We start from the raw sequence: 23,553 nt of genomic DNA, 5'->3' as shown, positions 1-23,553 counted from the left end.
TTGGATTCCATTTGCATGAAATGTCTAATTCTGTTCTCTCACTTTCAGTCTATTTGTGTAATTAGAGATAAACAAATGAATTGTCTCTCTCTCTCTCTCTCTCTCTTTTAAGATTTTGAAAGACAGAGTTACAGAGAGAGGCAGAGACAGAGAGAGAGGTCTTCCATCTGCTAGTTCACTCCCCAGATGGCCGCAACGGCTGGAACTGTCTGAAGCCAGGAGTCAGGAGTTTCTTCCGGGTCTCCCACACGAGTTTAGGGGCCCAAGGACTGGGGCTATCTTGTACTGCTTTCCCAGGCCATAGCAGAGAGCCGGATCAGAAGAGGAGCAGCTGGGACTAGAACCAGTGCCCACATGGGATGCCAAGCGCTTCAGGCCAGGGCTTTAACCACTGCACCACAGTGCCGGCCCCGAATTGTGTCTCTTTTAAAAACTATTCTGTCACTCTTTGTATTTTAGTTGGAGGATTTAATCCATTTATATTTAAGGTATTTATTGATAAGTAAGGCTTTACTACTGTCATTTTGATTCTTGTTTTCTAGTTTCATTGTACTTCCTTTCCCTTCTTTTGCTTCCTTTGTGGTTGTTCTTTTCTTTCGTAGTGTGTTTTGATTCTATGCATATTATTTTTTGGTAATTCAATTAGAGATTTTTGCTTTGTGGTTACCATGAGGCTTCTAAAGAACATCTTTAGGTTATGACAGTCTGGTTTGAAACTATTTCAATTTATGCTATTTATAAAGATAGTGAAAGAAACAAAACCATACAACTGCATTCATTCCTCCTTATATTTTGAATTCCTGCTGTCCTGTTCAACATCTTTTCATACTACCTGTGTCATATTATAATATAATAATATATATATTAGTGTAGGTATGCATTTTTTTTTTAATTTTTTTTTTTTTTTGACAGGCAGAGTGGACAGTGAGAGAGAGAGACAGAGAGAAAGGTCTTCCTTTGCCGTTGGTTCACCCTCCAATGGCCGCCGCGGCCGGCGCGCTGCGGCCGGCGCACCGCGCTGATCCGATGGCAGGAGCCAGGAGCCAGGTGCTTTTCCTGGTCTCCCATGGGGTGCAGGGCCCAAGCACCTGGGCCATCCTCCACTGCACTCCCTGGCCACAGCAGAGGGCTGGCCTGGAAGAGGGGCAACCGGGACAGAATCCGGCGCCCCGACCGGGACTAGAACCCGGTGTGCCGGCGCCGCTAGGCGGAGGATTAGCCTAGTGAGCCGCGGCGCCGGCCTATAGGTATGCATTTTTAATGATTTTTTTAGTTATGTATTTGAGAGGAAGAAACAGAGAGAAAGGTCTTCTATGCAGAGCTGGTTCACTCCCCAAATGGCTGCAGTGGCCGGAGCTGGGCTGTTCTGAAGCCAGGAGCCAGGAGTTTCTTCTGGGTCTCCCACACGGGTGCAGGGGAGAAGTTGGGAAACTCCAAAAGTAGTATCAGAGCTCAGGAAAGACTCAGTAAACAATATGGACATAAACAGGAAAAACAGCAACAGAAATGAAAACTCTAATTTAGGGGTGATCTGCATCCAGATTAGAGGAGATTTACACAAGATTATAGTGTATAAATGTCAATTCAAACTTCACAGCAAGGACTAAATGCAGAAAACCAAAGTCCCTAAATTGAGTCAATTAAGCAACTTAAAACTTAATTTTTGTCTACATACTAAAGATATGAATGGTTTATGTAACTATTTGAGCTCTCATACAGTGGTCCTTAGTCGACCTAGTCAGTGAGAGCCATCTTGTCACTTACTGTGGTCTGTGCAGCTGTCGTTCTGTGGTTCATGACAACCATCATGTCCACTTTCCATGGCTGCTGAGAGCTGTCTGTTCACTTATGATGGTGAGGGAGAGCCATCTTGTCACCTACTGTGGTCTGTGCAGCTGTCGTTCTGTGGTTTATGACAGCCATCTTATCCACTTTCCATGGCCGCTGAGAGCTGTCCTGTTCACTTGTGATGGTCAGGGAGAGCCGTCTTGTCCATTTTCCCTTCAGGTGGGGACCTGTTGCTGGTCCTGTCATCGCTCACTGTTTTAAGTTGCTTAATTGACTCAATTTAGGGACTTTGGTTTTCTGCATTTAGTCCTTGCTGTGAAGTTTGAATTGACATTTATACACTATAATCTTGTGTAAATCTCCTCTAATCTGGATGCAGATCACCCCTAAATTAGAGTTTTCATTTCTGTTGCTGTTTTTCCTGTTTATGTCCATATTGTTTACTGAGTCTTTCCTGAGCTCTGATACTATTTTTGGAGTTTCCCAACTTCTCCAAAATTTTCTCTGTGATGAGAGCCATCTTGAATCTTGCCAGTTGTCATGTTGGTACTTTCTCCACGTTTCATTTTGTTTCATGGTTTTAAAATTCTGTCATTTATCAGGTTAACTGCGCTGACCTGGACAGAGTGTGGTAACCATGAGGAGCTCTAGTCCATTCTGAGCCGAGAATTTTGAGCTCCGTTGCACAGTGAAGAGGAATAATTCTGGATAACAAGCAATGTAAAAGAGGGCTGTGACCTTTCTGTGGATTCTCTGGAGACGGATGCCGGCTCCTGAAATGACTTGGCTCTTCCTTAGGGCCTGTTGGCAGGGCATTCTCATTGAGAGGTGCAGAGCAGAGCCACCTGCTGTGCAGGGACCTACCTGAAGTTAAAACCCAGGAAGTGAGACAATAGTGTGTGCACAGCTGCTTCTCCCTGTGTGGGTGCCGGTTTGTGTCCTGGCTGCTCCTCTTCTGATCCAGCTCTCTGCTATGGCCTAGGAAAGCAGTGGAAGATGGCCCAAGTGCTCAGGCCCCTGTACCAACGTGGGAGACCCAGAGGAAGCTCCTGGCTCCTGGCTCCTGGCTTTGGATTGGCCTAGCTCCGGCCATTTTGGCCATTTGGGGAGTGAACCAGCAGATGGAAGACCTCTCTCTCTGTCTTTTCCTCTCTCTATATGTAACTCTGCCTCTCAAATAAATAAATCTTTAAAAAAAATGTCAGCACAGTTTGGTGAGACCACAGGTAGCCCACAGCAAGGTCCCTGGCCAAGGGATTGTGAAAGCTTTAGCAACTGACAGTCCTTTTCAACTCAGTAACTGGAGCAATTAGAACTTGTTTGAGATCATCAAAAATCTGTTGGTTATTAGAGATGAAATTTTTCTGTAGGGACACAGAATAGAGCCCCGTGCAGAAGACCAGGCTGCTCACTGGTGGCTTCTCATGGCCCTGCTTCTGTTTCCTTTCTGACTTTACCTGCCTACCCCTGAGTTCTCACGGGTGCTGCTGCAGCTCTTCCCGGAGCTGGCACGAGGGAAAACAAATCCTCTTTTGCTCAGTGCCGGCCGTCTTTCCTGAGGACAGCAGTGGCAGGAGCGGACCACTGCCATCGTGGAGAATGTACAACCCAGGTTACGGGGACAGAGAGTGTGTTCTGTCATCCTGGCTCCTTTTGACTTCTGCTTGCCTGTAAACTTCGTGAGGAGTCCACTGTTCAGACACACAGAGCTGACTGGGAGGCGTGCCTGACAGCAGGTAGTCCCGCGGGGACTCAGGGCTCTCAGGAGGAGCAGGGTGAGCACTCGAGGATTGAGAGGATCTTGAAGTAGGTCTTCTGGCTTCTGGAAGGATTATTTCATTTTCCATATATAGTTTTTGCAAGTGATTTTTTTTTCTGTAAGAATGTTAAATCAGTATATACTTAATTACACTTACATTGTCCCAAATAATACCCGGTAGCCTGAAAGAATACAATTTTTACCCCTCTTCAGAATCTGATTGGTGATCTAATGGCAGTTTGTCCAGTGGTCGCTGAGTCGTCGGGTGCTGGAGAAGAGTGGGAAGGGAGACAGCTCATTGGAAAGGCTTCTCCAGAAAATGGGGGCCTTCGCAGCATCTCCCTTCTTGAAAGTGTTAGTCAGGAGACTTGTCTGTGCCAGTGGTTACTAAGGCAGAACCCCTGAAGATCGGGCTTGGTTTGGACCAAGAGAGTCAGTTTCTCCAGTGGTTCTGTGGGGTCTGAGGGGGAGCGCGTGGGAGGAGAATGACTTTGTTCACACTTGGTTACAGTCGAGGGAGCGTGCAGAAAGGAGCAGTCTGTGACACCTTGTTGTCTCAGGGAGAGAAAACACCACCTGCAGCTTCTGATGGCTTCGACTTTGCTTTACTTAGTGTCTTTTCATATAGGGTCGGTGTGTTACTCCACAAGCAGTTGGATGTGAGGGGATTCTGTTGTGGCACAACAGAACCACGTGGGTGGGTGATTTCATCCAAGGCACCCCTCTGCTTTGTGTTTTTTAGAATGTCGTTCTTTCAGGAGGCTCCACAATGTTCAGGGATTTTGGACGTCGATTGCAGAGAGATTTAAAAAGAGTGGTGGACGCCAGGTTAAAACTAAGTGAAGAGCTGAGTGGCGGCAGAATCAAGGTAGGAGACCAGGAACCATATGGGTGCTAATGAAGTGAGTTTCTGCACCGGCATTGGCTGGGCTCTCTCTCCTGACACAGAGCTGAAGGAGCTCGTCTTTCATGAAAGAAAAACAGATTGCAGCACTTAGCCATGCTGAGAAGTTGCAACGGAGTTTTGCTGCCTGAACTCGTTCCAAACATGTAGTTAAAACTGATGCACCTAGTGATGCAGCAACGGCAGTTTCATGCACCCGCCACGCCACGTCGCCAGCAGATTGTGTGTGTGTGTGTGCGTGCGTGCGTGCGTGTGTGTGCTGTAAGAGATCGGGCATGTCATATAATGACACTGTCCCAAGGAGACAGAGTTAATTTATAGTAAGGGTCTAAGGATCTTTAGTATCCTTTGGAAATGTTCTCATTAAACAAAAATAACTAATATTGTCAGGGAGGTGAGACGTGTTCCTCCAGTTAACAAACTGCTGGTTTTAGTTAGACATCTAACCAAGATTGTGCTTGGTAGGGGAAGTGGGAACAAAGAAGCGAGCCCCCTGAGACAGAGCCAGCTGGCTGGGAAGGGGCAGTTCCTTCAGTGTTTTTGGAATGGCTAGCTGTTTCTTAGTGTGTGTGCTGCCCAAGTGGGGACTCAGAATTATCTCTACAGTGCTAAAACATCTATCTCATTTGGGCAAAAAAAAAAAAAAAAAAAAAAAAAAAAAAAAAAAAAAAAAAAGAAGGAGAAGAAGAAAAGAAAGAAATGATTGAGGGTAGTTGCTTGGGTCTTTCACTTACTGTAGGGCTTTGTTGTGTGAAGGTGCCCTCTGCGGGCTGTGCCTGCCTCGTTTCTTTGAACCACCCAGGTCTGGAGCGATGGGGGCCGGCGGGGAGGACGTTCCTTGCAGAGGCAGCATGCGTGTAGTTGGTGCCACTGCAGGAGAATGCACATGTGAGGGGGAGGCCTTCTGCCATTAAGAGGGAAGGAAGACCCAGGAGGGATGCTACCCTGTTAGCCAAAAGATTACTTGAATAACAATTCACGTGTACCCTTGGACTAAACGTAGATTACTTTATTTCCAGCCTAAGCCTGTGGAGGTTCAGGTGATAACACATCATATGCAGCGCTATGCCGTGTGGTTTGGAGGCTCAATGCTGGCTTCCACCGTAAGTCCTTTCAGGTTGTTGCATAATTTCATTTCTGCAGCCTCTGTTAAGTGTGACTAAATAGGACAGATCTTCAAAAACTTCATACAAAATGCATGCTGTGAAAAACTTGCATGAATTAAAAAAATTTTTTGTAAGCAAATAAGCTTTCAATTCCATTTTTCATGAATTTAATGTATCCTCTATTGTTTAGAAAGGTTATATAGTGCATGTTCTAGTTATGTGGCTATAAATAGACACATACTTAATTCTGTAAGATTGGACATAATTTAATGATCACTTAAGTTGCATAGCTAATTTGCAAGTATTCTTGCTAGGGGTTGTAGATAACATGAGTAAGTGAAATAAAAAATAAATCTTGAATTATTAATTCCAGTGATTTTCCTAATTAATTTTTCAAATTTGTTAGTAACTGACACCCTGTCAGCATGGGGCCTGCATATAGTGGGCTCTAGATAAACAGAGGGTGAATACGTCTTTAAAAAATGAGATAACTAGTGTGTCAGAGAGGTCAGAATCCTATCAGAGTGGTTTGGAGAGAGAGGAAGTCTAGGGTAAGGAGAGCTTCTCGTTCGCTTAATAGTTTATTTCTGAACTAGTCAAGTTTCCTTCTAACTGTTGCCTCTGGCAGCCGGAGTTTTTTCAGGTCTGCCATGCCAAGAAGGACTATGAAGAGTACGGCCCTGGCATCTGCCGTCACAACCCTGTCTTCGGAGTCATGTCTTAGTGTCCGCCGGGATTATCGTTCGATCGTGCCATATTGGGGAGCAAGTGTCCTTCGGAACCCAGAGAAGAGTGCAGTTTCTGTACATAACAGCGTCCGGTGTTGGTGTCCGAGCAGTGTGCGTGCATTGCCCAGTGCATGAGGCACAGTGCAGAGTCTTTTCAGTACAAGCCATTTATTTATGTGCCGACTGTTGTATGCCCGTTCCTTTCTCCCTCACACCCCACTTCCTGCTCCCCCCATTTTCTCTCCTCCTCGCCACCCGAGCTTCTAGTTGACAGATGCAGTTCTGAAGGGATTCAGATGCGACTGGAAAAATTGTTAGGGGAGAAAACACACTAGAAGATGGTGTGGAATCGTTCACCCCCAGGAAATGATGGGGGTTGTAAACCCTTTTCCTCCCAGCCTATTTTTGTAAATAAAATGTTATAAACTTGAAATACAAATCGATGTTTATATTTCCTATCATTTTGTATTTATGGTATTTGGTACAACTGGCTGATCCTAAGCACGAATAGATATTGATGTCATGGAGTGCTGTAGTTTAAGTTTCTAACTGTGAGGCATGTCCTGATATATTTATAGGCAGACAATAAAACAGAGAAACAGAGCAAACTTTGTTTGCCACGTTTGCTAGAAAATGATTATACTTTATTGGAGTGACATGAAGTTTGAACACTAAACAGTATTGTATGAGAATTATTATAGATAATGTATCTTTAGTTTTTTGTTTGAATTTCCTGGAATTGTTTTATAGAAGATGATGGTTTGTTTTGGTGAGTGTTGGATGAAATACTACCTTGCACTATTGTAATAAAAGCTGTTAGAATCTTTATAAATTTTTTTTTCTGTAGTGCGGTGGTCTTTGGTGTTCTGCTTTCTGCCTTTTTTTTTTTTTTAAGATTTATTTTTATTTATTTGAAGGACAGAGTTACAGAGAGAAGTAGAGACAGGGAGAGAGGTCTTTCATCTGCTGATTCACTCCCCAAATGGCTGCAATGGCTGGAGCTAAGCCAATCCGAAGTCAGGAGCCAGGAGCTTCTTCTGGGTCTCCCACGTGGGTGCAGGGGCCCAATGACCTGGGCCATCTTCTACTGCTTTCCCAGCCATAGCAGAGAGCTGGATCGGAAGTGGAGCAGTGGGACTGGAACTGGTGCCCATATGAGATGCCAGTACTGCAGGCAGCGGCTCTACCTGCTACACCACAGCGCCGGCCCCTGTGCTTTTTTATTTTATTTTTTTAAAGATTTATTTATTTTATTTGAAAGAGTTAGAGCAAAAGAGGGAGACAGAGAACGAGAAAGGATAGAGATCTTCCATCTGCTGGTTCACTCCCCAAATGGCTGCCAACAGCCAAGGCTGGGTCAGGCTGAAGCCAGGAGCTTTTTCTGAGTCTCCTACATGGGAGCAGGGGCCCAAGCACTTGGGCCATCTTCTACTGCTTTCCCAGGTGCATTAACAGGGAGCTGGATCAGAAAATGTGGAGCAGCTGGGACTCGAACTGACACCCTTATGGGATGCTGGCGTTGCAGACAGTGGCTTAACCTGCTGCGCCACAGCACCTACTGCATGGTTTTGCTTTTTTTTTTTTTCCATTGTTGTTTGTGAAACAGAGCAAGACAGAGAGCTCCCATTCACTAATTCACTCCCCAAATGCCTGAAACAGTTGAGAGGTAGGGTGAAGCCAGGAGCTGGGACCTCAATCCAGATTTCCCACGTGGGTAGCAGGAACCCAATGACTTGAGCCATCACCTGTTGCCTCCCAGGATCTGCATTAGCAGGAAGCTGGAATGGGGACCTGGGGATGGAACTCAGGCCCTCTGATATGAGATGGCAAACTGTTAGGACAGACACCCACCCCTCCATAGTTCTTTCAAAGACTATTGAAATTTGATTTGATGATTAATGTCAAATTTGTGGAAGCAAATTTTTAAAAATGATTTATTTATTTATTTGAAAGGCAGAGTTAAGGGGGCTGGGGGAGGAGAGACACACACAGAGATACCTTCCTCCATTGGTTACTCCCCAAGTCTGAGCCAAGCTGAAGCCAGGAGCTTGGAACTCCATCTGGGTCTCCCACAGGAGTGGCAGAGGCCCAGGTACTTGGGCCATCATCTTCTGTCTTCCCAGGTGCATTATCAGGAGTTGGATCAGAAGTGGAACAGCTGGGACTCATACTGGCGCTCTGATACAGGATGCCAGTGTTGCAAATGGTGGCTCAGCTTGCCGTGGCGCACCCCCCCCACCCCCAGGAAATTTCTTAAAATGATGTGAACTGCTTGTTCCCCAGTGACCACTTCACCAGTGGGAGACATGGATGATAAACATGTTGGAAATGTGTTGCTGTGGATTCATTCTGAGAGGAGAAGCATGGTGGGGGCAAGAGGCGCGGAGCCACGACACAGACACTGGGAGTCCAGAAGTTGGGTGGAAGCAGGCTAGAGGCGGGCAGATCGCAGACTCGTTTATTCACTTGGTGCAGCAGCTTATATAGCAGAGGCAGCCAATCCGGTCAAGGACCGGTTTATGCCGTAACCAATCACTGCCTGCTGCTAGGCAGGCTCCTTTGCCAGGTGGGTTCCACTGTCATTTTCTGAGTAACTGAAGGTGTGTCTTGCTCGCTCGCCAGTGCCGTCTTGGCGTGGCCTTCTCATTTCACCACAGAAATGTTTTTTGGACTGTGGGTATAGTGGAGTGGTGTTCCGCATGATTTCATAACTTTAAATGTAACTACTCTGACATTTGCTGAGGAGATTGCCGGCTTGAAAGGAAATTTGTTAAATTAATAGATTTAAGTTTACTCCAGTTTTTCATATCCTTATAATTATGTTACCTTTAAACTGTTAGTTATGGTGTTCCTTATAAGTTGGGAGGTATGTTTAACTGTTAGAAAATTTGCCTTCATAAATGTTAGATTCTAGTATTTAAGTTTAAAAACAAGATTAGGAACAATAAACTCAGCAGTCTGCCTTACCTGTGGTCTCACTTTGTGTGATTTTATTTACCTGCAGTGGGGGCTGAAGATACTATCTGGAAAATTCCAGAAATAAACAGACTACATTCACATAACTTTTAATAAGTGTGTTATATTTTATATTTTAACTCTATTATTAGTCATTGTAAAGCTCTTACTGTGCCTAATTTATAAATTTTATTATCACAGGTATGTATGTATGTTTAGGAAGAAAATATGTATGTTTTGGTATTACATATGTATAGGCATATACAATACCAACATTCAGGCATCTGCTAGAGGTCTTAGAAATATCCCCCTCAGACAAGGGGGCCGTTGAGTTTGGTGAGCCTTCAGGGCAGTTCCTTCCCCCTCCCCTGTATTGTCATTGACCCCCCTGCTCAATGTCTACTCGAGAGTCTGATGCCAGTTGGTTCTTCCAGACAGATTGTTCCTCTGTATTCCCTCTGGAGTTTGCTCCATCTTTGGTCATCTGGACTTTGCACAGTGAGTGCTCTCGTTTCTGCCTCTGCTATGGGTCTGTGTTGGCAGGTGCTTTGGTGCTTTGGTAGCCCTCGTACAGACTTCTGTGTGTCAGCATCAGTACGGACATTGGTTAAACCAGAGCTGATAAAACCTGATCTCAGACCACACAACATCTAACGCTTCTGTCTTCCTTGTATGAAACAAGGTTGTTTCTGAGATTTTACTTAAGTTTGGCAGTTTTTTTTTTTAAAAGATTTTTTATTTATTTATTTGACAGGTAGAGTTTACAGGATCATGATGAGAGCATTCTGTTTTAAACAAGATCTGCAGGGCAGCATGGTCCATTAGAACATGGCTTGCATAATTCTGTGGTTCTCAATCCTGGCTGAGACCCATCCCACACTAAATGAATCAGAGTGGGCTTGGGGATGGGGAGTGGCAGGAGGGTTAGGGAAGCCATCTGTGTTTTGCTTTTTATTTTTAATCTCTTTAGGTGATGCCAATCCGTATCTAGATCTGCAGACTCTGATGAGCAGAAAGGAGGGCTTTTGACTCGGGGAGATCTGAGCATGAATTCTGGCAGTTCATTAGGCAAGTGCTGTCTTACTGTGTTTCCTCAGCTGTCTGAGAATTGCAATGGCCCCATTACCATAGTAGATTGGAATTAATGTTTTTGTTTATTCAAGAAACCTTCCACATACTGTGGGTAGCAACGAACTGGGATTCTGCACAGTGCATTGGCCACATTATAAGGAGCAGAAAGGGGTGGACATTGGGATGCAGTGAGTTAAGCCGCTGCTTGGAATGCCCACGTGAGTCCCTGAGTTCCAGTCCTGGCTCCTCTGCTTTGACACAGCTTCATGTTCATGTATACCCTGGGTGGCAGCTGGTGATGGCTCAAGTACTTGGACCCCTGCCATCCACGTGGGAGTCCTGGATGGAGTTCCTAGCTTGTGGCTCCTACCTGGCCCAGTCCTAGCCGTGGTAGGCATTTGAATAGTGAATCATTTGTGCTCTTGCTCTCTCTCTCTCTTTGTCTTTCAAATGGAAATAAACACTTTTTTTTTTTTTTTTAAAGAAAACACTGGGAGCAGGCATTGTGGCATTGCAGGTTAGGTGCCACTTGGTACACCTACATCCTGTGTTGGAGTGCTGGTTTGAGTCTCAGCTGCTCCACTTCTGATCCAGCTTCTTGCTAATGCACTGGGAGGCAGCAGATGATGGCTCAGGCACTTGGGTCCCTGTCACTTATATGGAAGACCTGAATGGAATTCCTGGTTCCTGGCTTCATCTTGGCCCAGCCTTGGCTGTTGCACCCATCTGGGGAGTGAACCAGTGGATGGAAAATCTTGCCATCTGTCCCCTCCTTCACCCTCCTTTCTCTGTCACTCTGTCTTTCAAATAAATTAATTAAAAAAAAAAAAGGAAAAATGCTCTGAGTTAGGCTGTCAATTTTTAGAAAACCTGCATATACTTTTTTCAGGTTGACTTAATTACTGCTAGATCATATTATAGTAATGAGTTAAGTATTACTAGAGTTGACAGATAGTCAACTTTGTAGGGCAGAGATGTCTTACAACTTCAAGTGAACAGTTTTCCATTTAATCAGTACACTGTTTAACAAATATCTCTAAGATTGTAAGTCAACAGTATTTAAAACTACTGAAACAAACCTTTTAATAATACAGAAAGTTTGTCTTATTTAACAGATTTAGACATAAACTTCATGATGATAAAATATAGGAACAGCTTTAACTTTAAAAACCTGGCATGGTTTAACCATTTCATAGTGTATGTATATTTCAGTAAATCTAAAATATGTATTTATTTGAGAGAGAGACCTCCCGTCTGCTGGTTCACTCCCCAGATGTCCACAATGGCCAGGGCTGGGCCAGACCAAAGCCAGGGGCCTAAGCACACGGGCCAGCTTCTGCTGCTTTTCCAGGCCATCAGCAGGGTGCTGGGTTGAAAGTGGAACAGATGAGACTTGGATCAGTGCCCATCTAGGATGCCAGTGCTGCAGGCGGTGGCTTTACCCATTATGGCACAATGCCATCTCCTATATTTCAAAACATGCTATACATGGTAAATGCATCCAGTGTTGTCTGTTAATCTAAAATCTGGCAACTGATAACAGGAATATTTGCTAACATCATCTCTGTAACAAGACATGATGAATATTGCAGAGTTGTTCTTTGCAGTGCACCTGTGGGACTAGCTGCTTAGCTTTTAAAAGTGGAGATATTAACTCCTGAGGGCTTTGGTTTCTGTAAGGACATGAGGCTTATGATTTTGTTTCTACATACACAGGGCACAGGGAAAAGAATAGGGAGAGCGATGGAAGCTGTTGGAGTGGAAAGGGGAGATAATGACTTGATCAAGGCCCCTGAGGAGTCGAGAGGCAGAACCCCTGAGTACAGGGTGAGGCAGGAGAAGCCCAGAAGGCACTGGTGCTCCCAGTGGGGCTCATGCACGTGGTTGGGGGAACGGGAAGGAGGCAGAGTTGGGTTGTCGTCAGGTGAGTGTGATGACAGGGCAGATCTGTGTGGCTGAAGTTCAGGTAGGCTGAGCAGCAAGGGGGAATGAGAGTTTGGCAAGGTTAGGATGTTTGTAAGATTTCAGCGGCAGAGCACTTCTCAGCAGTAACAGGTTCATTGTGGTCATCATGTAGAAGTTGAATCTGCGAAAGAATTTAGGGGATTTGGATAGGTCATAAGACTGATCCAGTTGCTGAAGTCCTAGATGAGCATGGGAGATGGCCACAACATCAGAACTTTGCTAAGTGCTGATTCTGCGTGACCTTATTTAATCTTTTTTTTTTTTTTTTTTTTTTTTTTAAGAGGTAGAATTACAGACAGTGAGAGGGAGAGACAGAAAGGTCTTCCTTCCTTTGGTTCACTCCCCAAATGGCCGCCACGGCAGGAGCTTTGCTGATCTGAAGCCAGGAGCCAGGTGCTTCCTCCTGGTCTCCCATGTGGCTGCAGGGGCTCAAGGACTTGGGCCATCTTCCACTGCTTTCCCAGGCCACAGCAGAGAGCTGGATTAGAAGAGGAGCAGCCAGGACTAGAACCGGAGCTCATACGGGATGCTGGCACCGCAGGTGGAGGATTAACCTACTGCACCACGGTGCTGGCCCCAACCTTATTTAATCTTAACAACTGTGAACTTGGTATTACTGTGCCTGATTTACCAGAGGGGAGCCTATGGCCAAAAGTAATTCAGTTACATATCGAGACTACACAGCTGGGGAGCAGAGAAGTGCTGTGTCAGTGCATTGACTTTTTTCCATGTTACAAAACAAGCAGATAAAAAGACAGTTGTTAATCTAAGCTCTTAGAACCAGAATGAGATCCTCGTGCAGGTACTGTGCAGGCTAGTCTTTATTACTATGTTATGAAGCAAGTGTGTCTTAAAAGCCTCCTTCACCACAGTTGTGTTAAAAATGACTCATGAACTATATTACCTTTAGGAATTGCATTTGTTTGTTTGTTTATTTTAATATTGATGTATCTGAAAGGCAGAATGAGAGAGAGAGGGAGAGACAGAGGAAAAGATCTTCCATCTGTTGGTTTACTCCCTACATGGCTGCAATGGTTGGGGCTGGGCCAGCCCAAAGCCAGGAGCCCTGGAACTCCATCCAGGTCTCCCAACGTGGATAGCAGGGGTCCAAGTGTCTTCTGCTGCTTTCCCAGGCACATTAGAGAGCTGGATTGGAAGTGGAGCATCTGGGACTTGAACTGGTGCTCCTATGGGATGCTGGTGTCATAAGTGGTGCCTTAACTCTCTGTACCATAACAGACCTAGGCACTGATGTCCTTGAAAATAGGAGCCCCTAGATGCTGGCACTGTGGTGTAGCGAGCGGGTAGAGCCGCCACCTGCAGTACTGGCATCCCTTAGGAATGCCGGTTTGTATCAGCTGCTCTACTTCCTATTCAGTTCCCTGCTATTGTGCCTGGGGAAAACAGCAGATAGCCCAATTACTTGGCCCTGCCAGCTATGTGCGAGACCCAGGTGAATTTCGTGGCTCCTGGCTTTGGAATAGCCAGAGCTGGCTGTGCAGCCATCTAGGGAGTGAACCAGCAGATGGAAGAACTCTCTCTTTTCTCTCCCTCTCTCTCTAACCAAATTTCAAAATAATTAATTTAAAAAATGCTGGAGTCCTATGTTGCTTATCTTTGTACCCCTGGGGTCCTCACGGTGCCTTGTACATGGTAAGTGCTCAGTAAGTAGTTCTTAAATTACATTTGTGTTCAATAAAAAGCATTACATGATAGGTAACCTTAGATGAGAGCCAGATATTGAGTATCTGGGATTTTAATTATCTTAAGAGTTTTAGTGGTCTTATAAAATCTCTTTAAGTTTTGGCTCCAGTAGATGTTTTATGTTCCTGAAAAGTAGATGATGGAGCTTGTGGGGTGCCGGCACGTGGCTGTGCGTGGCCTTCCTCCACACTGGCTGCCATGTGCAGTGTGACCTTTCACCGAGAGACCTACCCTACAGAAATCTTGAAGACACATGTGTGTTTTATACAACTCAGAATACATATGAACTATGAGCTCATGGGTGATGGGAGTACAGAGCGTTTTGTGATTGATTCGTTCCGTATGGCCCCTCCCTTCTATCTTATTTGTAAAAATCATGGTTGTGCCAAATAAAGCTTGTGAGATTCATCAAGTGCACAGCTTATTTAAAGCCACAGAGAGCCCCATTACGAATATTTGTCTGTTAAATAATTCTTAAAGAATATTTCATAACATTTATTTTTAAATAACAGCCTTATTAAATAGAAATGTAAATTGGCAAAGTAATTGCATGTGGCTCTGGCAATTATATCAGTTTCTCTTGATCAAATAGAAGTAAATCTTTTTTTCCATTTTTTTTTTTGTTTAAGGTATACAAACGTTATGCATTTCATAAATACAAATTTAGGAACATGGTGAATCTTCCCACCCTACCCTCTCTCCCACCTGCACTCCCTGTTTTACTAAGATCTATTTTCAATGAACTTTATACATATAAAATTAACCCTACACTAAGTAGAGAGTTCAACAAATAGTATGAAAAGAAAAGAAAAACTGTTCCTCAACAGTCAGGACAAGGGCTGTTCAAAGTCATCACTTCCACTTCCACTTCTTAGTTACCACAGGTCAGGGAGAACTTCTAGTATTTGTCCTTTGGGGACTGGCTTTTTCACTAAGTGTAATGTTTTCCAGTTGCATCCATTTTGTTGCAAATGACAGGATTTTTTTTTTTTTTACCGCTGTGTAGTATTCCATGGTGTACATATTCCATAATTTCCTTATCCAGTCTTCAGCTGACGGGCATTTGGGTTGTTTTCCTATTTAGCTCTTGTGAATTGAGCTGCAATAAACATGGGCGTACAGGTAACTCTTTCATATGCTGATTTCATTTCCCTTGGGTAAATTACCAGGAGTCTGGTGGCTGGGTCATATGGTAGGGCTATCTGTATTCAGATTTCTGATGTATCTCCATCTGTCTTCCACAATGGCTGTACCACTTTACATTCCCACCAGCAGTGGATTAAGGTACCTCTTTCCTCACATCCCTGTAGAAACAAATCTTTTTTTTTTAACTTTTATTTAATGAATATAAATTTCCAAAGTATGGCTTATGGATTACAATGGCTTCCCCCCCATAACGTCCCTCCCACCCGCAACCCTCCCCTTTCCCACTCCCTCTCCCCTTCCATTCACATCAAGATTCATTTTCGATTCTCTTTATATACAGAAGATCAGTTTAGCATACATTAAGTAAAGATTTCAACAGTTTGCTCCCACACAGAAACATAAAATAAAAAATAATAGATGATTTTTTAAATGATGATGAAATCAGATCAGACCTATTGTCATGTTTAATCCCAGTGAGAGTCAAGTTGGGAATTGATAATTTCTTCTTCTTCTTCTTCTTCTTCTTCTTCTTCTTCTTCTTCTTCTTCTTCTTCTTCTTCTTTTTTTTTTTTTTACAGAAGATCAGTTTAGTATACATTAAGTAAAGATTTCAACAGTTTGCACCCCCATAGAAACACAAAGTGAAATATACTGTTTGAGTACTCGTTATAGCATTAAGCCTCAATGTACAGCACATTAAGGACAGAGATCCTACATGCAGAGTAAGTGCACAGTGACTCCTGTTGTTGACTTTACAAATTGACACTCCTGTTTATGGCATCAGTAATCTCCCTATGCTCCAGTCATGAGTTTCCAAGGCTATGGAAGCCCCTTGAGTTCTCTGACTCTTATCTTGTTTAGACAAGGTCATAGTCAAAGTGGAGGTTCTCTCCTCCCTTCAGAGAAAGGTACCTCCTTCTTGAAACAAATCTTTTTTAAGACAGGAAAAGAAAGTAGGTTGATCTTGGTATAATTATGAAGGGTTTTAAAAATTTTTTTAATTAGTAGTTCTGTACCCTGCCTTGTTACTCAGAAGTAAGCTGCTGTTTATTCCCTACAGAGTGACTTCTCAGTTTCTATTTCATTTTTAATTTGAGGTGCTGTAGATAACCCTCTCTTCCTCCCTCCCTCCCTGCCTCTCTTTCTCAGTATGTGTATATATGCATGTGTTTTTAATCATATATATGTATAGTTCCTAAGTTAATGTATACTACTCAGAATTTCAGTTTTGTAATTGGTAAGAGATGAATGTGGCCTTATATTTTTTAAATTAATTATTACAAACCTGAGACTTGATGTCAAATCAAATTTAAATGACAGAGGCTTGGATGTATTTCCACTATTTGGGGATCAGATCAGATGTGGTCAGCGATGCGAGCTCCATTTAATTCACTCTTGGCCACATTTGCACCTGCTCTAAATGAGTTCTGAAGAGCTTCCCATCAGACACACTTTGGCAGTCTTTCTGGCCTGTGATTGGCAGCAGTGACCTCAGGGCAGTCTTTGATGAGCTGCATCATGGTCATTTGCTCGTAGTAGAGCGGCGGAGCCTGTGGGCGGAGCAGAAAGCAGGCCCTGCGGAATCCTGAGTTCCAGCTGGCATTGCTGTGGGCTTGCCTCTGGTGCTGGCCGCTCTGAGTTTTCCCTAGTCTGTCCCTTTCCTTTTCTGTGTCCGGTGAGAGGATGACAGCACGCACCGGGCACCGAGAGGCATAGGACCCCACGTTGTCGAGTAACTCAGAGAACGAGGGTTGGTTGGAAATGGGCCCTGAGGGGTGACCTGGATACCCCACTGTGGAGGAAAGTGGACGAGAGGCCACAGGCCCCTGCACGACTCCGGAGTGGGGCCGGCTTCAGAACTCTGGTCTTTACCCCGAGAACAGGGTCCCTAGACACAGAGATTTTAGACGGAAGAGTGGATGGTCAGATTTGTGCCACATCAAAAGCAGACCTACCTAGGAGCTCTGAGGCAGTTTCTTCTCCAGCGTGACCGAGCAGACCTGCCACCGGAACAGGCAGCTGGCTGGCAACGCTGCCCTGGAGCTCCGTGACGGGCGGTGTTGGGTAAAGGTTACCAGCGCCTAGGAGATCGGGCGCTTCGGCGGTGCGGGCTGTGGGTCTCCCTCCACAGCAGGGCTGAGGTTCGTGGAGGGTGTGAGAAGGGAGTTGGAAGTCAGAATGGCCAGGTGCTCAGGTGAACACAGGCAATGGGCTTTTTGCATGTAGGATAATGGAATATATAGCTAATGATATAGTCAGCTTTTAGTTTTACAATTCAAAGTACCAGCCAGATTTCTCTTGCTGAAGTTAGAAGTAGTCTTTTTCTTCCCTCACTATGCTTTATTTACAGAAATTAAAAAAAAAATTATTAGAGAGCAGGCGAGAGAATGTGAGAGCGAGAGAGCTGTCACCCACAGTGGCTCACTCCCCAGATGCCCACCGCGGCCAGGGCTGGGCTGAGGCTGAAGCCGGGAGCTGGGAACATAATCCAGGTCTCCCTTGTGGGTGGCAGGAGCCCAATTACTTGATCCATTACCACTGCCTCCCAGGTCTGCCTTAGAGGAAGTGCTGTCAGGAGCAGACGCAGGTACATTGATATGGGTGTGGGCATCTTAGCATCCTAAATGCCATCCCATGTGCTTTCTTCATTTTGAAGAAAAAAAGCGACAGATTTGTCCATGATGAGAATTCACAAGCTAGTCGAGAGCTTTCTTTGTAGCACAGTGTGGAGAAGGAGCAAGATGTACATAATAATTAGAAATAAGCTGACCAGCTAACCAGAGAAATAAGCTTGTGAGCTATAAAGGTACAATAACTAACTGCTTTTCTCTGCTGACATTTTTTTTTTAAAGATCTGTTTGTTTATTTGAAAGGCAGAGTTGCAGAGAGGCAGAGAGAGAGAGAGAGAGAGAGAGAGAGAGAGAGAGAGAACACGCTTCTATCTGCTGGTTCACCCCCCAAATGAGCACAACAGCCAGGGCTGGGCCAGACTGAAGCCAGGAGCCAGGAGCTTCCTCTGGGTCTCCCGTGGAGGTGGCAGGGGCCAAGCACTTGGGTCATCTTCTGCTGCTCTTTCAGGCCTATTAGCAGAGAGCTGGATCAGAGGTGGAGCAGCCAGGACTTGAACCCGTGCCCATATGGGATGCTGGTGCTGCAGACAGCGGCTTCACCTGCTCAGCCACAGCGCTGGCCCCTGCTGACATCTTTTACCTTAATTAGGTAATGCACTGAACTTGCGTTTTTGATTATATAATCATTTTCTTGAGCTGAATTAGCGGATTGTAACACATGTATTCATTAGCTCTTATGTCTGTGATAAATTATTTAATTTATAGGTGATCAAAACATTGTTGCCTGATGCAATTCCAGCTCTCTGATTGGAGTTTAAGGATGTTACTGCCATGCTCTATGTAACTTAAATACCCTTGGCTGGCAACGGGTAACAGTTGCAGTGTAGACCTCCTGGCATTGTGTAGGTGGCTTCCAGGTGGTAACTTGGAGGCGCTCTGGCCCCTGTGCACAGTGTTGTTAACTGTGGGCGTGGCCCCTGTAATTTAGTGCTGCCCACTATACCACTTATAGTAACTGTACTCAGTTTATTGTGCCAGTGCTCTGATATTGTTATATTTGTGACACAGTTAAGTGGGTGCTTAATTTCACATGGAAATGGAAAAACAATCAATAAGGCTTAGGGACCACACCCAGGACAATTTTTCAGAGGTTCCCCCCCCCCCAAACGTTTTATTTAAGGAATACAAACTTCCTGCAATTTATAAATACAATTTTAGGAACATAGTGATTCTTCCCACCCTACCTGCCCTCCACCCACACTCCCACCCCTCTTCCTCCTCTCTTCAGAGTTTTTTTTTTCTTAAAGACAGAATCACTGATACATTCATACAGAGGGTATACATTTTAAAAAAGATTGTTTATTTGAGAGAGAGAGAGAGAGAGAGAGAGAATGTTTCTATCCGTTGGTTCACTCTCCAAATGCCTGCAATGGCCAGGTCTGGGCCAGGCAGAAGCCAGGAGCCAGGAACTTCATCCTGGTCTCTCAAGTGGGTAGTAGAGGCCCAAGTACATGGTTCATCTGCTGCTGCCTTCCCAGGCATATTAGCAGGGAGCTGGATCAGAAGCAGAGCAGCCAGGACTTGAACTGGCACTCCTTGACCCTATGGATGCCAGCATCGTGAATGATGGCTGTTAACCTGCTGTGTGACAATGCCAGTTCTGGAGTATTACTGTTTTATATGTGTGTGTGTGTGGGGGGTAAAATTTAAACTCTACCATTATGGTGGACTGCTAGGGGAGAGGGAAGCCTGGGGCTGTGAGCACTGGAATTCAGCCCATTCAGTCCCTACCTCCAGATGATGCTCAGGAAGTAGAATGGACCCTGTGTCCGTTCCTCAGTATTGGAGATGGATTTGTGGAAGCCCTGCCCCCACCCTCCCCAGGTAACCTGAGAGGTAACTGATGAGAAAGGGCTGACAGGTGCTCAGAATTCCAGACTCTGCCCTGCGGCCAGTGACCCTGGCATGCGCCCCCCTGCCCCGCCACCGTCTCTCCAGGCACTGGTGGGCCTGAGAGCAGAGCTTGTCTTAATAGCTGCTCCTTGAAGAGCCGCCTCCAGGGGGCGCTGTGTCTGGCGGACTTGAGAAAGACAAGTTGAGGTTTCCAAACAGAAATGATTATTTTAAACTTTTATTTTACTGTGAGTTGAAAAGAAATGATAATGATGCTTTCAGTGGTTGCTGGTGATAAATAATGAAGTTGTAGAGGGCATTTTGGTCTTTTACAGAAGATTGTAATTAACAAAATGGACTGTTTGGCATTTCTTTGTATAATTTTTCATTTCTTTCTTATGGTCACACTCATCATCTAGGATAATGGAAAAATTCAATCTGTTACTCTCTTTGGATTGCATTTCAACAGCCTTTTTTTTTTTTCTTTTTGAAAAGGGATATAATTTCCATCTATTGGAATTTTATTTCAAATATAAGCAAACACCCCGCAGGGAGACGAGTGACAGACGCTGGTGTCAGAGTGTCAGCCTGGTAGAAATTGCCAGGCCTGGCTGTGAGCCCTGTGGCATCACATTTCCATTTCTTAGGGAGAACGAACTGCTCACGGTGTGATCAAGTCAGAGGACGTGTTCCCGAGTGGGAACGCCCACTTCTTCTATGTTCCGCCAGGGTATGTGCTGTGCGGGAAACCCTAGATGAGAAAACAATTTGTGTGCATTTCAGTAGTTTCACTGGGCCTCATATTTATGGTTCAGACGAGGTTCCTGAATCTGGTTTCCTCGCCGCTGCTTTCTCAGACCTTGTGAGCTCGCGTCAGTTCCCTGGTGGTGTCCGCTTTCTGCCCCCGCGTGGCGCTCCGGTCCTCCCGCGCAGCCCTGGGCTATCTCCCTGCGTAGCAAACCCTCTTCTGGAGAATGCAGAGTGGAATGGGAGACGGGAGATGCAAACTGCTTTCCTTTAGCTTTGGGCAAAGTGATGTCCGGGAAGAAGGTAGCTGTCCTACGGAAACAAAGGAGCCCCAACTGATCCAGAACAGGGCTTGATCTAGCAAGGGAAGCAACCAGCCTCCCTTGAGCCTGGGAGTGACTCGGAGCCAGGTGAGACGTGTGAGAACGGAAGAGGGAAGGCTGCCGGCCCTGAGGAAGCTGGAGGCGGCTCGCTAGAAGCTAGAATCCAGCATCTTACACGATTGCTTAGGGGAGCACGTTTCTCTGTTGGTCCCAAATTGACTGTGATGGCTACAATTAGAGAAGCTGGTAGATATGGATCAAATATGACCATTTGGGGCGAGTTGCTGCAGGGGTCATGGTTTTGCCGTTGGGCTGCAGATGGGGGGGTCACAGTTGTAAACAGTCAGGCCGTGGGACATCTGTACGTTTAGATCCTCACCCAGAGAAGTGAAATTTTGAGTAGCATCACAGTTTCCATTATCGGAATGTGAACATTGCCTGTCCCGGTCCTGAAGCTATGCTGCGTGCGATGCTGCTATTTATTATGTTTATTTAAATACAATAAAGACATCAAAGCATTTCTACTGTATCACATATTTTTTCTTTAACAGAATTTTGGGTTTCCAGTGATGGCCTCGTGGAATTGTGACGAGAAGCTCAGACATGGAATCTGACTGCTCCTCGCGTGCTCTGTCCCCTGAGTCCCTTTACTCTCTGGGCCTTAAGATGCCTTTAAAACAGGTGTGGAGAGGGGCGATGCTGTGCACAACAGGTTAAGCCGCCGCCTGCAGTGCTGACATCCCATGTGGGGTGGGCACTGATTTGAGTTCCTTCCAGGTCTCCCACGTGGGTGCAAGGGCCCAAGCACTTGGGCCATCTTCTACTGCTTTCCCAGGCCACAGCAGAGAGCTGGATTGGGAGGAGGAGCAGCCGGGACTTGAACTGGCTTTACCCACTACACCACAGTGCCAGCCCCCTCCACTGGTCTTTAGGGAGGGCCCAGCCTGCTGCTCTCCGCTGCTCTGAAGTTTACAGATGTGGAAGCCAGAGCTCAGGCCTCCCCCGGGTCCAGCATCTTTTTGTAACAGTGTCTTCCTGAGGTGCTCCCTCTTCATGCCTCTCTGCACCGCCACCCCAGGGTGTCACTCATGGGGGCAGGGCCCCGCGGTGGCTGTCTCCTGAGCACAACAGACACTCGCAGCCTGTGGACAAGGCGGCTGACCCCTGGCCGGCCCTGTGCAAGGTGCACTCGCAGGGTCCTTTGTTAGAAACTTTGTCAGAATTTCCAGACGTGGAATGCAGGTTGTTCCACCTCAGTGTGGAGCCTGCATTGGATGCCCGTGAAGATGGCCCTGGTGTCCCCTAAGCCAGAGTCTCCTGGAAACAAACGCTGTCCAGAATACTGACCCGCCAGGCTGACCTGCACTGGTGCAGGCGGGCGCAGACGTCAGCTTGGGGCTGCCCTGCCCAGACCGCTCACGGCAGCCAAGGCGGCCAACCCAGGGCGGATCCTCCCCGGGAGGGTAGGCTGTGCTCTGAAGCTCCTAATTTCCTTTCAGCGCATTCTTAGCGACACCTGTTATTAAAAATGCCATCTCCCTCTCAGAGGAGCAGGCAGCAGGCGGATACAGCCACGGGGCGGGCGTCTGGGCTGTGGTATTTATTGATCTGTGGAGGAGAAAGGAAACAATTCCATGCCTGAAACCACCTTTCACATGTCTGAGTGGGGCCCGTGTGACTTTCACATGTGGGCAGTGATCCAGAGCGGAGCAGGCTGCCCGGAGGGTCCTTCTTCTCTTCCTGCCCTGCCGCCCAGGTGTCCTGGAATTCAAGAGAGGTCCTCCATCTCATGGCTCACTCCCCAATTGGCCGCAGCGGCCAGAACTGAGCCGATCCGAAGCCAGGAGCCAGGAGCTTCTTCTGGGTCTCTCACGTGGGTGCAGGGGCCCAAGTGTTTGGGCCATCTTCCACTGCTATCCCAGGCCATAGCAGAGAGCTGGATCTGAAGTGGAGCAGCCGGGTCTCGAACCAGCACACATATGGGATGCCGGTGTTGCAGGCCAGGGCACTAACCCACTGCGCTACAGTGCCGTCCCCTTTTTTATTTTAAATGGAATAAAGCTGCTGCCTTTGTGAGAGACTGCACAGGGTCCTCCCTTTGGGCTTTCTGCCAATTGCAGGGTTTCCTTCGGGTCTAGGGCCTTCACTGTAGGTTTAACGTCAACCCCAAATGATGCGTTAAGTTGTATCAGGGTCATGCACTTGTGGAACTGGGGGACCCTGAGCATGTCATTGTTGTGGTGTAGCAGGTTAAGCCCCTGCTTGCAATGCTGGCTTCTCATGTCGGAAAACTGTTTGAATCCTGGCTGGTTTGCTAGGGATTCTGCTCCCTGCTAATGCACCTGGGAAAGCAGTGGAAGCTGGTCCAAGTCCTTGGGCCCCTGCAGCCTTCGTGGGAGACCAAGAAAGATGGAGCTCCTGGCTCCTGGGTTCCACCTGGCCCAGATCTGGCTTTTGCCACCAGTTTCCCCAAGGAGTGAAACAGTGGATGGAAGAGTCTCTCTCTTTCCTTCTCTCTCTCTCTTGTCTCAATAGGTCTGTCTTTTGAATGAATGAATACATTTTTAAAAGAATGGTCCCTCTATTAAAAAAAAAATCTTGACTTTTTTCCCTGAATGAAACTGTTAATTGCTGTAGGGTTCCTCCTTCTGAAATCATTCATTGGTTAAAAGTATCCAATGTTTGCTTATGTTGTACAGGTTACTGAAGGCTGTAGGGAGATGTGTAATAGTCCCTGCTCTCTGGAGTTGTACTTCTAAACCAGGGTGGAGGCAGAGCCTGTGGTGAGACCTTTCTGTCTCTCTCTAACTTTGCCTTTCAAATAAATAAAATAAATTGTATCTATCTAAATAAATATTAATTATTTTTTTATTTACTTGAAAGGCAGAGTTACA

General features: G+C 45.8%; 1 protein-coding gene across 6 annotated transcripts in view; it reads left to right on the top strand.

Annotated features, from left to right (window-relative positions):
• ACTR3B (actin related protein 3B) overlaps positions 1-7,117 on the top strand; it is a 119,922-nt gene extending 112,805 nt beyond the window's left edge. For all 6 annotated transcript variants that reach the window (XR_011390302.1, XM_051857097.2, XM_008263930.4 and 3 more), the window contains 3 exons: positions 4,290-4,415; positions 5,471-5,554; positions 6,186-7,117. Coding sequence is in view for 5 of the 6 variants with exons in the window: in XM_051857097.2 (XP_051713057.1) it covers positions 4,290-4,415; positions 5,471-5,554; positions 6,186-6,281 (306 nt within the window). In the remaining variant the exon portion in view is untranslated. The remainder of the gene's footprint in view (positions 1-4,289; positions 4,416-5,470; positions 5,555-6,185) is intronic.
• The last annotated feature ends 16,436 nt before the right edge of the window (positions 7,118-23,553 follow it).

Source organism: Oryctolagus cuniculus, chromosome 7 (assembly GCF_964237555.1).
Source record: "Oryctolagus cuniculus chromosome 7, mOryCun1.1, whole genome shotgun sequence".
Lineage (NCBI taxonomy): Eukaryota > Metazoa > Chordata > Mammalia > Lagomorpha > Leporidae > Oryctolagus > Oryctolagus cuniculus.
The sequence above is the reverse complement of the archived record's forward strand: the minus strand, read 5'-3'. Positions and strand labels throughout refer to the sequence as shown.